The sequence below is a fragment of the Corvus brachyrhynchos genome, unplaced genomic scaffold, assembly GCF_000691975.1.
Source record: "Corvus brachyrhynchos isolate BGI_N302 unplaced genomic scaffold, ASM69197v1 scaffold283, whole genome shotgun sequence".
Lineage (NCBI taxonomy): Eukaryota > Metazoa > Chordata > Aves > Passeriformes > Corvidae > Corvus > Corvus brachyrhynchos.
The window spans coordinates 615,826-627,606 of record NW_008237409.1 but is presented as its reverse complement, the minus strand read 5'-3'; the positions used below and the strand labels follow the sequence as shown (position 1 = coordinate 627,606).

Here is an 11,781-nt window from a genome sequence, read left to right as displayed (position 1 = left end):
ATAAAAAAACCACCTTAAAATTTAATGATAAATTAAAAGATTTCTTAGGAAACTGGTGATGAATAAAGGAATTTTAACCTAGTGAGATTTTTGTTTTAGAATGAAAATTCCTTGCAAACACTCAGATTGAGTTATAATTTGAATTAATAGGTTTTTGGCTGAAAATCTTTGTGGCCATTTTGAATCTTACAGGTATTGAAATTTTTGCCAATATCACCTTAGTGCAAAAATGAATCATTGATAGCTCTTTTTTCCAGTTACAAAACCTTCCACAGTTGATTGTAATACTGAATTTCACAACTGCAGATCCACGGATGTTCTCCTTTAAGAACTATCCAAAGTTCCTGTAGTAGCTTTTCAAAAACTTTGCCCATTCAAGTGAATATCAGAAGCAGCTGAGAAGTCACCACTTTTATCAGGCAGTTATAGGTCTGGGAAAGATTTGAACAGCAGTAAAAGCAAAAGTGTGCAGTAGATTTTACAAAGAGGTGGAAGAACTGTTTTCTGATGGATTATGGGGCAGATCCCTATAGGGTGGAGGAGGGTGAATAGGAGCAAGGTGAGATGGGTTGCTGCAGGCAGTGAGAGCGTCAGTGACAGCCCTGCTGCTTCCAGCAGCCTGTGCTCACCCTTGGAGAGGGTTTTCCTTCGAGACATCACCGTGGTGAGTTCCTCCGGGCCAGCACACACACCAGCTGGGCAGGGACTGTTAGTCCTGAGGCCGTAGAACTGGGGTTTGAGGGATGCAAAGACCAAATAAAGAACGGTCCAAGCCACGATGGGAGTGCCACATCACCAAGGGCACTTCATCCCTTTCTAACATTTCTCTGTCGCTTTATGAAATTTACCAACTCAGCAGGTCCCAGCCAGCAGAGCAAGTCAAGTTCTTTTGTGCCACGCATTTGCTTTGATAATTACTCTGAAGCAAATTGGTACATTTGTAGTTCTAATTTTATACAGCTACTTAACTAATTACTGCTGTCAGGAGCAATTTTTCTCTGGTAGTAGCTCTGGGTAGCAGCGTGTTCAGCGCCAGCGGCCGCCCCACAGCCAGGACCTGGTGGCTCCACTTCAGAAAGCAAACTGCAAATACCTGTGTGAGGAGGGGACTGAAATCCCTCGGGTTTACGGCGTTTGTTTTGCTGAGTGTCCCCAGCAGTGGCTGGTGCAGTCGGGGTCCCAGGCAGGAGGAGAGGCCCGTTTGTCACAGCAGAACATCCGCGGGCGCTGCTCCCGCTCCTCTTTAGAGCCCTCATTAAATTATCCAGAGACAATAATCAGATCGCTGCTGCTGGGGTTAATGGCACCTCTGAGCCCTGTCAAGAGCTTTATTTAATGCGCCCCAGACCTGGAGTGGTGCAGGTGCCATTTCAGGCCCTCATTTAATTTAAGCTGCTTTAGTTGGCATGGCAACTAGTTGAGACATCTGGGAGACATTATGCTTGGGATTGAGATTTAGGAGGATTTGTGGCGTAGCAAAACAAAAATCTTATCATAATAAAGTGCAGAGTAATGCTTTTGGGTTTTTAAAAATATTTTGCCTTAAATTGAATGTAAAGATTTGTTGCAGGTATAAGGTAAACCACAAATTTTAAAAGTCTGGTATAAATATTTAAAAGGGTCTTTGCTAAAGGAAAAGAAAAATTAGAGGACTACAAATTATGGTGCTGCAGGGTTGGGTTTTTTCTTTATGAATTCTTTATGAATGCAATTTTAATATTTTTTTCCTCAAAAAGTTGGAAATATTTAATTTATAAAATGAGTTGTTGTGTGGTGTTCTGTTGGCAGATGAACCCTTTGGCCAACAGGGATTTGGCTGGAGAGGGTTTGTAGAGCAACAGATGAAAGCAGAGCATTGACTGGGTAGAGATGAAAGAAAATGAGCATTCAATACCTGGCTGTATCAGTTAACATGGGGCAAATGTGTTTTACCTCCTTTAGCCACAAATGTGATAATAGCAGAGATTTTGTTTCAAATGTGACTGCTAAACGAAGGTTTTAAAGCAGTAATGTTTTTTAATAATGCCTGTAGTGCCCGCAGGACTTATTGTGATGGTTTCTGTGTGTGTTGCTCTTGGCCCACACCCAGGACATTGGCGTGATGGTCTCCATTCCTGGGTGAAGGTGTGCAGCCTGCCACCCTACTTCACTGCTTTTGAAACCCCTGAACACACAGAGTCCCCTCTGGGACCCACCTCCCCTCGGTCTCAGCTGTAATTTGCCTTGCAGTAACTTTGTACAACTACCTTAATGCAAACTGTAATGGACTAATTTGTTTTCTTTCACAAGCCGTTTTTTATTTTCATTCCTGTAAGAATTTGACCTCTGAAGCAGCTTTCTTCTCTTTAACTCAATAGTTCTGACCTGTAAGAGCTCAAATAAGTAGGAGTTAGTGAATGTTTCAAGAGATTTTGTGCCTGTTCTGCTTTTCCTTAACCAATGAACTGAAGATATGTTGTCACTGAGTTGATGCAGAGTGACCTCCATAAGATTATCGTCTCTCCTCAGCCACTCAGCTCGGATCATGTCAAAGTTTTTCTTTACCAGATTTTAAGAGGTAATTTTTCTTCTTCTAAATTTAATGAAAATTATGTAGTAGAAATACATTTTTTCTTTTTCTTATTGTTTATTCTCAAGACATCCTCATCTTGAATAAGCTTCCTGTAGGAACTTATTTTAATTTCATATTTGAATAAATACCAAGCATGAATTCTTGTAACTACAAGAGCATGGCACCCCTGCTGCCTTAAAGCTTTGTCAGGGAAAGAAAAGTCATGTTTTTAGGATTGAGGAAGAGAAAGGACACCTAGAACTGAGCCGATGGGTAAATGTGTGTAACTATACCCACTTAAGGTAAAAATTGTTACTGAAAAACAGAGCAGTAAGAGGTATCTGAAAATTCCAGTGTGGGGATTGCAGAGTATCCATGCCATAATCAGGGAGATGATGTTTTGCTTTTGATTTGTTGTTTGTTGGATTTTTGGAGGGAGTGAGGTTTGTTTTTTTAAAAAGGCTGCTTGAATTCCTTTTTCTGCCTATTTTATATACTCCAAAATTTTACCCTGTCATTAAGTGACTGAGTGTGCACCAGTGACTGGGAGTTACTCATATAAAAACTGAGGCACAGGCAAAGTCTTTGCTGATCAGGAGTTGCCAGACCTTCCAGGAAAATGTTGTCAGCCTTAAACTTCTTTTAAAAGGAAAAAAAAAAATTATTTTAAATTCCTTTACTATTTCAGGTCTGAAATATCTACATTCTGCTGGCATTCTACATCGAGACATTAAACCAGGGAATCTACTCGTGAACAGCAACTGTGTCCTTAAGGTGCTACTTACATTTATTGAAGATGTTCTTGTGTTTATGTTGTTAATTTTTAAATGAAAGACATTCAGTGTGAGCACTTTCCCTGAAAGTCCATGTAATTGGAAAAAAAATCCTACAGATTCTTTAAAAAGTAGAAATGAAGCAAATATCTGCCTTTCCCCTTTTCTCCCTGCCTCTCCCCACATCTCTGAAAGCAAGAGAGAGACAATTCCTGAGTTTGACTTGGGTGGGATCTCCTGTGCCTGGGAGGGCAGGGGGTTCTCAGGGTGCCTCAGTGTCCCTGTGCTCCTCAGGGGAGGATGACACCAAATGCCCAAGACACTTCCATTGACCTTGGGTATATGGAATTTTGGAGGACTGAGGAGTGTTGTACAGCTGTGCCAAACTCAGAAATTCAGTGTTGTTTACAGGGATTTGCTAAGAATTCTAATTGGGAAAGTTTGGTCTCTTTTCTTAACCCTTCTGTTTCAAGACATTTTAAACAATTCTCCAAGCCCAAATGAGTAGAGCCGAATCTTTAATATTTTGAGACATGTCATGAGCAAATGAAGTTTGTTTGAGTTTAAATATTCTGTACCCAGAGGTTGGGTTTTTTGTAGTGCAAAGCTTTTTAATCTTTCAGATTATAAATATTGTAATGCCAACTTAAAATGTACTGTGATTTCAAATCAAATTATAGGAAGTTTAAATGGCTGTGGAACAAAGTAACATAATTTCCTCCTCTCCCCTCTCCCCTGGCTTATGCAGTTACAGCAGATTATCTGATGTATTTAAATGCTGGTTGGGGATTCCCTGCCTCATTCCCAGAAGGCTGCCTATTTGAAATGCAGAAAGTGTTTTGGTTATTTTAATTTTTTTATTTACCTTCTCAATTTAGATTTGTGATTTTGGATTGGCCAGGGTGGAAGAATTAGACGAATCCCGGCACATGACTCAGGAAGTTGTCACTCAGTATTACCGCGCTCCGGAGATCCTGATGGGCAGCCGGCACTACAGCAATGCCATCGACATCTGGTCTGTTGGCTGCATCTTTGCAGAGTTGCTTGGGCGAAGGATATTGTTCCAGGCACAGAGTCCCATCCAGCAGGTATCCTCACCTTTCCCTTCCAGTGCCTCCCCCTGCACCCGCTCCTGGAGCCAGTGGGGCTGGTGCACCTCAGGGGAGACATGGAGGGGCTGGAGCGTGTCCAGGGCAGGGAATGGGGCTGGGAAGGGGCTGGAGCCCCAGGAACAGCTGAGGGAGCTGGGAAAGGGGCTCAGCCTGGAGCAAAGGAGGCTCAGGGAGGACCTTCTCCTCTCCACAATTCCCTGACAAGAGGGTGCAGCTGCAGGGGCCTGGGCTCTGCTCCCATGGAACAGGGACAGGCTGTTCCATGGTGTTAGCTCGGGAATTTGCTGCCACAGTGGAGTGCATCCCCATGTCTGAGCTGTGTCTGTGTGTCTGTCGTGCAGCTGGATCTGATCACAGACCTGCTGGGCACGCCGTCGCTGGAGGCGATGAGGACGGCTTGTGAAGGCGCCAAGGCACACATACTCAGGGGTCCTCATAAACAGGTACAGCCAGGGGCTGGCTCCGGCCACCCAGCCCCACCAGGCAGGGTGTCCTCTGGGCAGGACTCAGGGTTTCACATCTTGATCGAATTCTCATGGCCTGTTGGTTAAAAATACTCGGCTTGGATGTTCAGTCCCAGAGCTGTCTGTGCCTGTGAACTGGGCTGGGTTGACCAGAGGTGGTTGTGGTGCTCAGGGACGTGGGGTGATGGTGTGGTGAGTCCAACTGCTGTGGAGACAAGGGGGCTTTTCACTAGTCAGGGGCATTTCTGGCTTCTGCTTTGGGGATATTGTTTGACTTGATGACACAGGTGAAAGTCTCCCTTTCTGGGGCAGCAGTGTTTTGATAGCTGTTTTGAATGAAGATGTTAAATTCAAGTGTTAGTACTGGCAAGAGACATAAATGAAAATTGACAGTATAATTCAGAAAGCCCTGGAGGGCTGCTGCACTGCCAGGATCAGGAGTGCTAGAGGTGGAATTGACCCACTGCCCAGAGCCAAGGGCAGAACCTCCAGCACCCCAAGCTCAGAGGGTCCCTGCACACCTGAGCTCGGACCTGAGCTGCTCAGGAAGGCCCAACAAGAGGTTGAAAGCTGAGATACAGCATTCAACACAACTGGAGTAAAAGTTAGTTTTAAAAAAAGCACCAAACCAAAGGAAAAAGGGAGGATGGTGTCATTGTGCTGACTGGGCAGTAAAAAGGGTAAATGCAATATGGTGTTGATGGATACAAAGAAATGCTTGTGCACGCATCTCTAGTGCAGGGATAAGGCTCCGTGGCCCTCCAATGGGGTCATTTTTATGATTGCTAACAAAATTAACAAAATCATTGGCCTGTACATGCTCCAGTAGTTAAGTTTGCATCATTATTTTCTGCATGTTGAAGTAATTTCTCACGTCTGCTCACTACAATAGTAGTTACCATAGAAATGAGCATTGCCTGTATATTCTGCATTATTATTGACATGTGGGAGTTCTGCCTCCCTGGGACTTTGGATCCACTACATAAAGTTGTCTCTGTTCCATTTCATGACAGAATTTTTTTATTTGAGCATTAATAATAGGATTTCCTTCAGATTTTCTCTACCAGTCTTAAGTCAAGTGTGTTTTTCTGCTATCTTGTGCTAGAAGAGTTGTGACTCCTAAACTCAGTGTCTTACGACCCACAGGATGGTGGGAATCCTAAAAAGCGAGTGAGGTGAAATGGTATAAAAAGTTTCCACTACATATTTAATGTCCTGTAGCCACAAAGTTGTAAGAAATACACTCGTAGAGTTGGTTCTGTGTCTGTTGGGGAAAACAATGTTCATTTTCTGTGGAGTGCCATGGGAGCTGGTGTGCTCGTTGCAGCTTAGATCTGGGGGATACAGAGCATCCAGGTGATAAATGATATTTTTGTTTTCAACGCAAAGCACACCTCATGTTTGAATGCAAATTCCTGGCTTTTCATATTCTGAAATTGAGCTTTTACTGGTTATAAATGGTTAAATGTTACTGGTTTCTTAATTAGACTAATAGGGAGAGAAATCCAAGTTAGAAACAGGCGATTACTTTGTCACACCAACTATTTTTACTCACCGTAGGTGAGTGCAGTGGGAGGGAGGGGTGAGGCATTTTGCTGCTCTGTGTAAAAATAGATTAATGCGAGAAGTTTCTGATTAAACCCCCCCCACCACTGTGTGCTGGCAAAATGGGTATTTACATACTCTGTAGACTTCTTTGTCAGTTTGGTATTTAAAGGTTCAAGGGAACTGTGTCCCTGGCAGCCCCACCGTGAGTGAGCCATCCCCATTCTTTTTCCCCTGCCTGTGATCCCTGTGCCGTGGGAGAGCGAGCCAGGAGGAGGAGAGTTACCAAACATTGCAGCTTTATATTCCATAGGCTGCCCTGAGAAACCAAGGCTGGGAAGTGCTCAAGGCTCTGTGTGGTAGTTCAGGGTTAACTTCGACTGATGTCACTGTGGAGGTGTAATTCTTATTTATACTGGGAAATTTACAGCAACTGTGACATCCAGTACAGTCCTTCTGTCACTGTCAGTCAGCTGTGGATTGCCTGGGCAAGGAAAAGCAAAGTAATCCATAATTTGGGAGTGATTGAGATTAAAAAATGAACTACTGGAAATGATGGAATTAATCAAACCCCTGAGCAGCTGGGAGTGGTGTCTGTATAGAAAAATACATAAATAAAAGCAGGTTTTTCTAGGGATTACACCTGAACCAAGGGAAACAGGGATTAATTAGACCTTTATTACAGTTGCTGAATTTTGTAATGGTGATTATTGTTGGGCTGGAAAGTGTTAGGTACCACTTGTCCCCTGTAACAAGGAGTTTGTCCTTGGTGACTGCGGAATAGCGCGTGCGGGAACAGGGTTTTCTTGCTGATGGATCTGACAGGACATTCTGTGCTTCTCTTCCTCCCATTCCCCCTACAGCCATCCCTTCCTGTCCTATATACACTCTCCAGTCAAGCTACACATGAAGCAGTTCATCTCCTTTGCAGGATGTTGGTCTTTGATCCAGTAAGTAGCACTGAAAATCGCCTCTAATACTTCTGGTTTGCACAGTTTTTGTTGTCTGGTGCTTAAATGAGTGTTGGAAGTCAAGGACTGCTTTAACTGGTTTCCTTCTACATGGCATTGCGGTACTTTTGGTCCATAAAAAATGTAAAAATATCATGTAATTGGCCAATTAGCTCCCCCTGGAATGGGGGTTTCACGTTTCAAACCGAGTGGTCCTGGGAAGGAAGCTCCGGCAGTGGGAAGGATGAGGCTGTGCATGACTCATGCTCTTTTCCGAGCTGGGTGTAGGTAGCAGAACATCAGCTACTTTGATGCAGTTCTAATTAGGGACACGGGGGTGTTCCTGGTCTTGCAGCACACAAAAAATTCCTCCTGCTTCCCCCGTCACAGAACAGGATCATTTTTCCACTGAGCGTCTGTTTTTCTAATAAAAATGTGCTGCTGTGGATTTTGGATTTCGTTTCTTGGGACACTGTAGAGAATTATCACGAGAAAATCTGGTATTGGAATTGATAATCTTAATTATTTCATTCCCACAGAACCCCCCCCAACATTGCAAATGTAAAACAGAGTGACTGCAGTGCAAAGGAGGAGGCTGGGGATTGATGAAGCATTTAGAAGCACTGCCTTTGGAGTGTATTTTTTTAAACCTTAAAATCGCTTTGCTGAGCAGAACCATGGAAATGTTGAACCATAACTTCCACATGAAAAAAAATAATTAAAGTTTTCCATTCTGACTCCCTCAGCATTTACAATGCTGTTATTCCCTGCTTGTTTTGATTTATTGTAGGAGTCATAATTGTAAGGTTATCTGGAGAAAAGTGTTGAAAAACATGTTCCTAAAAGCCGTATTATCAGCGTTTGCCATGGTGGCTGTGAGCAGGGAGGTCGGTGCCACCCAGCCGGGCTGGTTTGTGAGCCTCAGCTCCCCTCTAGTGGCAGCTCGGCAGTGCCTGACACGAACCCCTCCTTTAGCACGATTATGGGTTTGTAAAACAACTGAGGATCAATCGATGAGTAGTTTCAATAGCTCTGAAAATACCCTAACTCCTGTTCTCTTCCCTTTCCATGCTGTTGCCAGTCCAAAAGGATATCTGCTAAGGATGCCTTAGCTCACCCCTACCTGGACGAGGGGCGGTTGCGGTACCACACCTGTATGTGTAAATGTTGTTTCTCCACATCGACTGGCAGAGTTTATACCAGTGATTTCGAACCCATCACTAATCCCAAATTCGATGACACTTTTGAGAAGAACCTCAGTTCTGTTCGGCAGGTTAAAGGTGAGCAGGAGTTAACCTTGCACGTGCAGTTATCCCCCTGCTCCACCCTGCAGCAGGGGGGACTTGGGATGGAGTTGGGATTTGTGCTCTGGATCCACACAGTGACCCCAGTGTTGGTTTCTTTCAGGTGTTTTTTCATAGTAGACACTGGAAATAATTTCTTTTCAGTAAAAGAGCAGAATTGTAAGTGTTCTGAGATAAGGCAGTGGCACAGGCATGAGCTGACCTGCAGAAGTCTGTGGGTTTCAAACCTCACCTGGTGCCCTGTTCCTCATCCTTTTGCTGAAGGATGGCACTGGGGGAAGGGGAAGTCGCTCTGTGGCCTTTTGGGACTGTGAGGTGTGACCTCCACAGCTGTTGTGCAGAAAGGGACAGCAGCAGGCAGGAGCTGAAGCTGAGCAGTCAGATTTAGGGGAGCTGGAGCTCTTTTTATCCTCACTAAAATGTTCTCTCAGTAAGGGAAGTTCTATTTCCCTCCAATTTACATTGCATTTTACTGAAGCCAGAAGTGTTAATGCTGTGGTGTTTTGTATTTTTCTCCTGTGTACAGAAATAATTCATCAGTTCATTTTGGAACAGCAGAAAGGAAACAGAGTGCCTCTCTGCATCAACCCTCAGTCTGCTGCTTTTAAGAGCTTTATTAGGTAACTGTATGTAATCACATCTGATATTAATTCTCATTTATTAGTAGTACAGAATTCACACATCCAAAATGTTTTGGTTTTTCATTTCCTGAGAGTAGGAAAGGCCCATAGATAAAACCCTTGTGAACTGTTTTTATGAATTCTTCTAGAATTTAAGTAAAATGTGCAAAAGTTTCATGTTTTTGTGCAAAAGAACAGAAGTCAGACCGAAACTGAAATTGGGAAGGTTGCCAAGTTTTTTGGTTGTAGAACTGCACTGTAAAGGTGTTGGAAGGAGTGACTGAGGGGTGATTAGTGCAGTGCAGTATTTGCTGTCAGCGCTGGTGGCTGTTGGCCTGGCAGGCTCGGGTTGGGTTTGGGGTTTGGCTGTCCCCGGGGTGTTTGGGGCCACCTGAGCAGTGAGGGTGTGGCCCACGAGCCCCTGCAAGTGAGCACTGATGTCTGTGTCCCCTGGCTGCAGCTCCACGGTCGCCCAGCCCTCCGAGATGCCGCCGTCGCCGCTGGTGTGGGAGTGACCGGAGCACCACGTACTACTGAAGATGTAATGTAGCTTTCCACTGGAGTCTGGAATTTGCAATTCTGGAGGTTAATCATGCTTGTACTGTAATTTTACTAATGAAGTTTTAAATTAACAACCACTACTTGTACAATATGAATAATATTTAGAAATGTACTAGACTTTTAATCTTGTAAAGTGGTTGTGCTTTTAGAAGAAAATATTTTACCCAGAGTTGCACGTGTTTTATGAATTCTAGTGCAGCTGTGATGGCTCAGCTCAGAACAAACAGAATTGAACCAAATTCGGGGAGGTTTTTTGGTTTTTTGGTTTTTTTTTCCTTTTTTTCTTTTTTTTTTTAATTGAAGTGAGATTGTACAAACAGATAGACGTACATTTTGATATTGAGCCATTCCTGAAGATTTTGGGTTTTCTAAAACTAAGGAATACAGAAAACTTGACTGCGACCAATCATGAAGTCCCTTTGGGTGACTGTGGCCACAGGAAGTGGCCACATCCCCTGATGCCCAACCCTATAAATAGCTTCTCACTAGAGCTGTGATGGTGATGTGTGCTGTTCTAAAATCAAATGTTGTGAGTAGAGAGAATGAGTTTGTGACTAGGAGAGACTAAACTTCTGTTTCCTTACCCAGTATAAATATATATATATATTTAATCTATTTTTATTAGAAGTTTTTCTGCTCTTTCTTACATAAAACCCCCCAGCATGCATCTTCTATGTGTGTAAATAATTCCATTTATGGGCTAATTTCAGAGATCCCTGACATCATTGCTGTATAGAGAGAAACTAGCTTGCACATTTTAGGTCTGTGAAATTTTGTGAGAACTTTTTCCTGCACTGGACAGTTGAGAGAAAAAAAAAAAAAAGAAAAGGACAAAAAAAAGCACATAGGGAATTCTGTTAATTGTGTTTGTGTCTTTAGGCAAAGCTGTGGAAGTCTTGAAATGTCACAGTAGTAAATAACTTTTATTACTTTTTGGCTAATTCTTTTTCTGTTGGAACACTGAATTCTGTGCATATGTATATATGAACACAAATTGAAGGCCTCTACCTCCTGGAGTATACAACTTGGTTTGTTTACCTCCACATGATTTTTTTTTTTTTAAGTTCAGTGTGGAGACTTGAAACTTGAATGTCCCTTCCAACTTTTGTATTTAAAACAAGACTAGAAAATTGAAGACTGTTTTTCACCTGTACAAAGGAATATTAAAAGGTGGTCTTAAAATTTGAGCCTTGGTCTGGAGAGAAACCGTGGTGTTTGTTATGGACAATTAACTGTTAAAGTTATTGTAAGTTATCTGTATTTAGCAGAGTATTTTCAACAAGAGTGATCTGAGCTGGAATTGGAGACTATTAGTAAGTTATGTTTGGAAGTTTTAACTTCAATGAAGTAATTATTTGCTGTGAAAGAGACAAACATTGAATAACTGAACAAAGATGGTGCAATATCTTTGTTTTTTATGAGGCTCCTGAGAATAAAACCAACTGAAGCATTTCAATTCACTTGAATGAGAAACGTGTTTAATTATCGAGCCCCAGAAGACACTGGTATGAAAGGTAAAATCTCAGAGGTTGGTCAGTTAATGTGGCACACTTGCTGGTCACTTTGTAAAATGTAGATTTGGAGTACAGTGGTGAAAACATTAAATGTGACATTTGAAAACGCGGTGGTGGCGTCGTTCTTTGCTGCCCAGTCTCCCCGGGCTGTTCGCTCTTTGTCCCGTTTCCCGGTCTGCTCTCGGCTGTAACGGGACGGGTCCTGCAGCGGTGCCCGTGGTCAGCGGGGACCGCGAGCGCTCGGTCCTGACCCTGCTCGGTGACGGGGAACCGGGACCCTGCTCGGTGACGGGGAACCGGGACCCTGCTCGGTGACGGGGAACCGGAGCCTGCAGGGCCGGGCTGGGGTAGGACGGGACGCGGGGCAGCGTTTGAGCTCTGGAGCTC

General features: G+C 43.3%; 1 protein-coding gene across 1 annotated transcript in view; it reads left to right on the top strand.

Moving 5' to 3' along the window:
* Positions 1-11,503, top strand: part of NLK (nemo like kinase) — a 39,524-nt gene extending 28,021 nt beyond the window's left edge. Inside the window, exons 5-12 of the mRNA XM_008631070.2 lie at positions 2,451-2,557; positions 3,240-3,325; positions 4,203-4,412; positions 4,778-4,879; positions 7,309-7,395; positions 8,477-8,675; positions 9,226-9,319; positions 9,780-11,503. Of these exons, the coding sequence (XP_008629292.1) occupies positions 2,451-2,557; positions 3,240-3,325; positions 4,203-4,412; positions 4,778-4,879; positions 7,309-7,395; positions 8,477-8,675; positions 9,226-9,319; positions 9,780-9,834 (940 nt within the window). The 3' untranslated portion in view covers positions 9,835-11,503. The remainder of the gene's footprint in view (positions 1-2,450; positions 2,558-3,239; positions 3,326-4,202; positions 4,413-4,777; positions 4,880-7,308; positions 7,396-8,476; positions 8,676-9,225; positions 9,320-9,779) is intronic.
* The last annotated feature ends 278 nt before the right edge of the window (positions 11,504-11,781 follow it).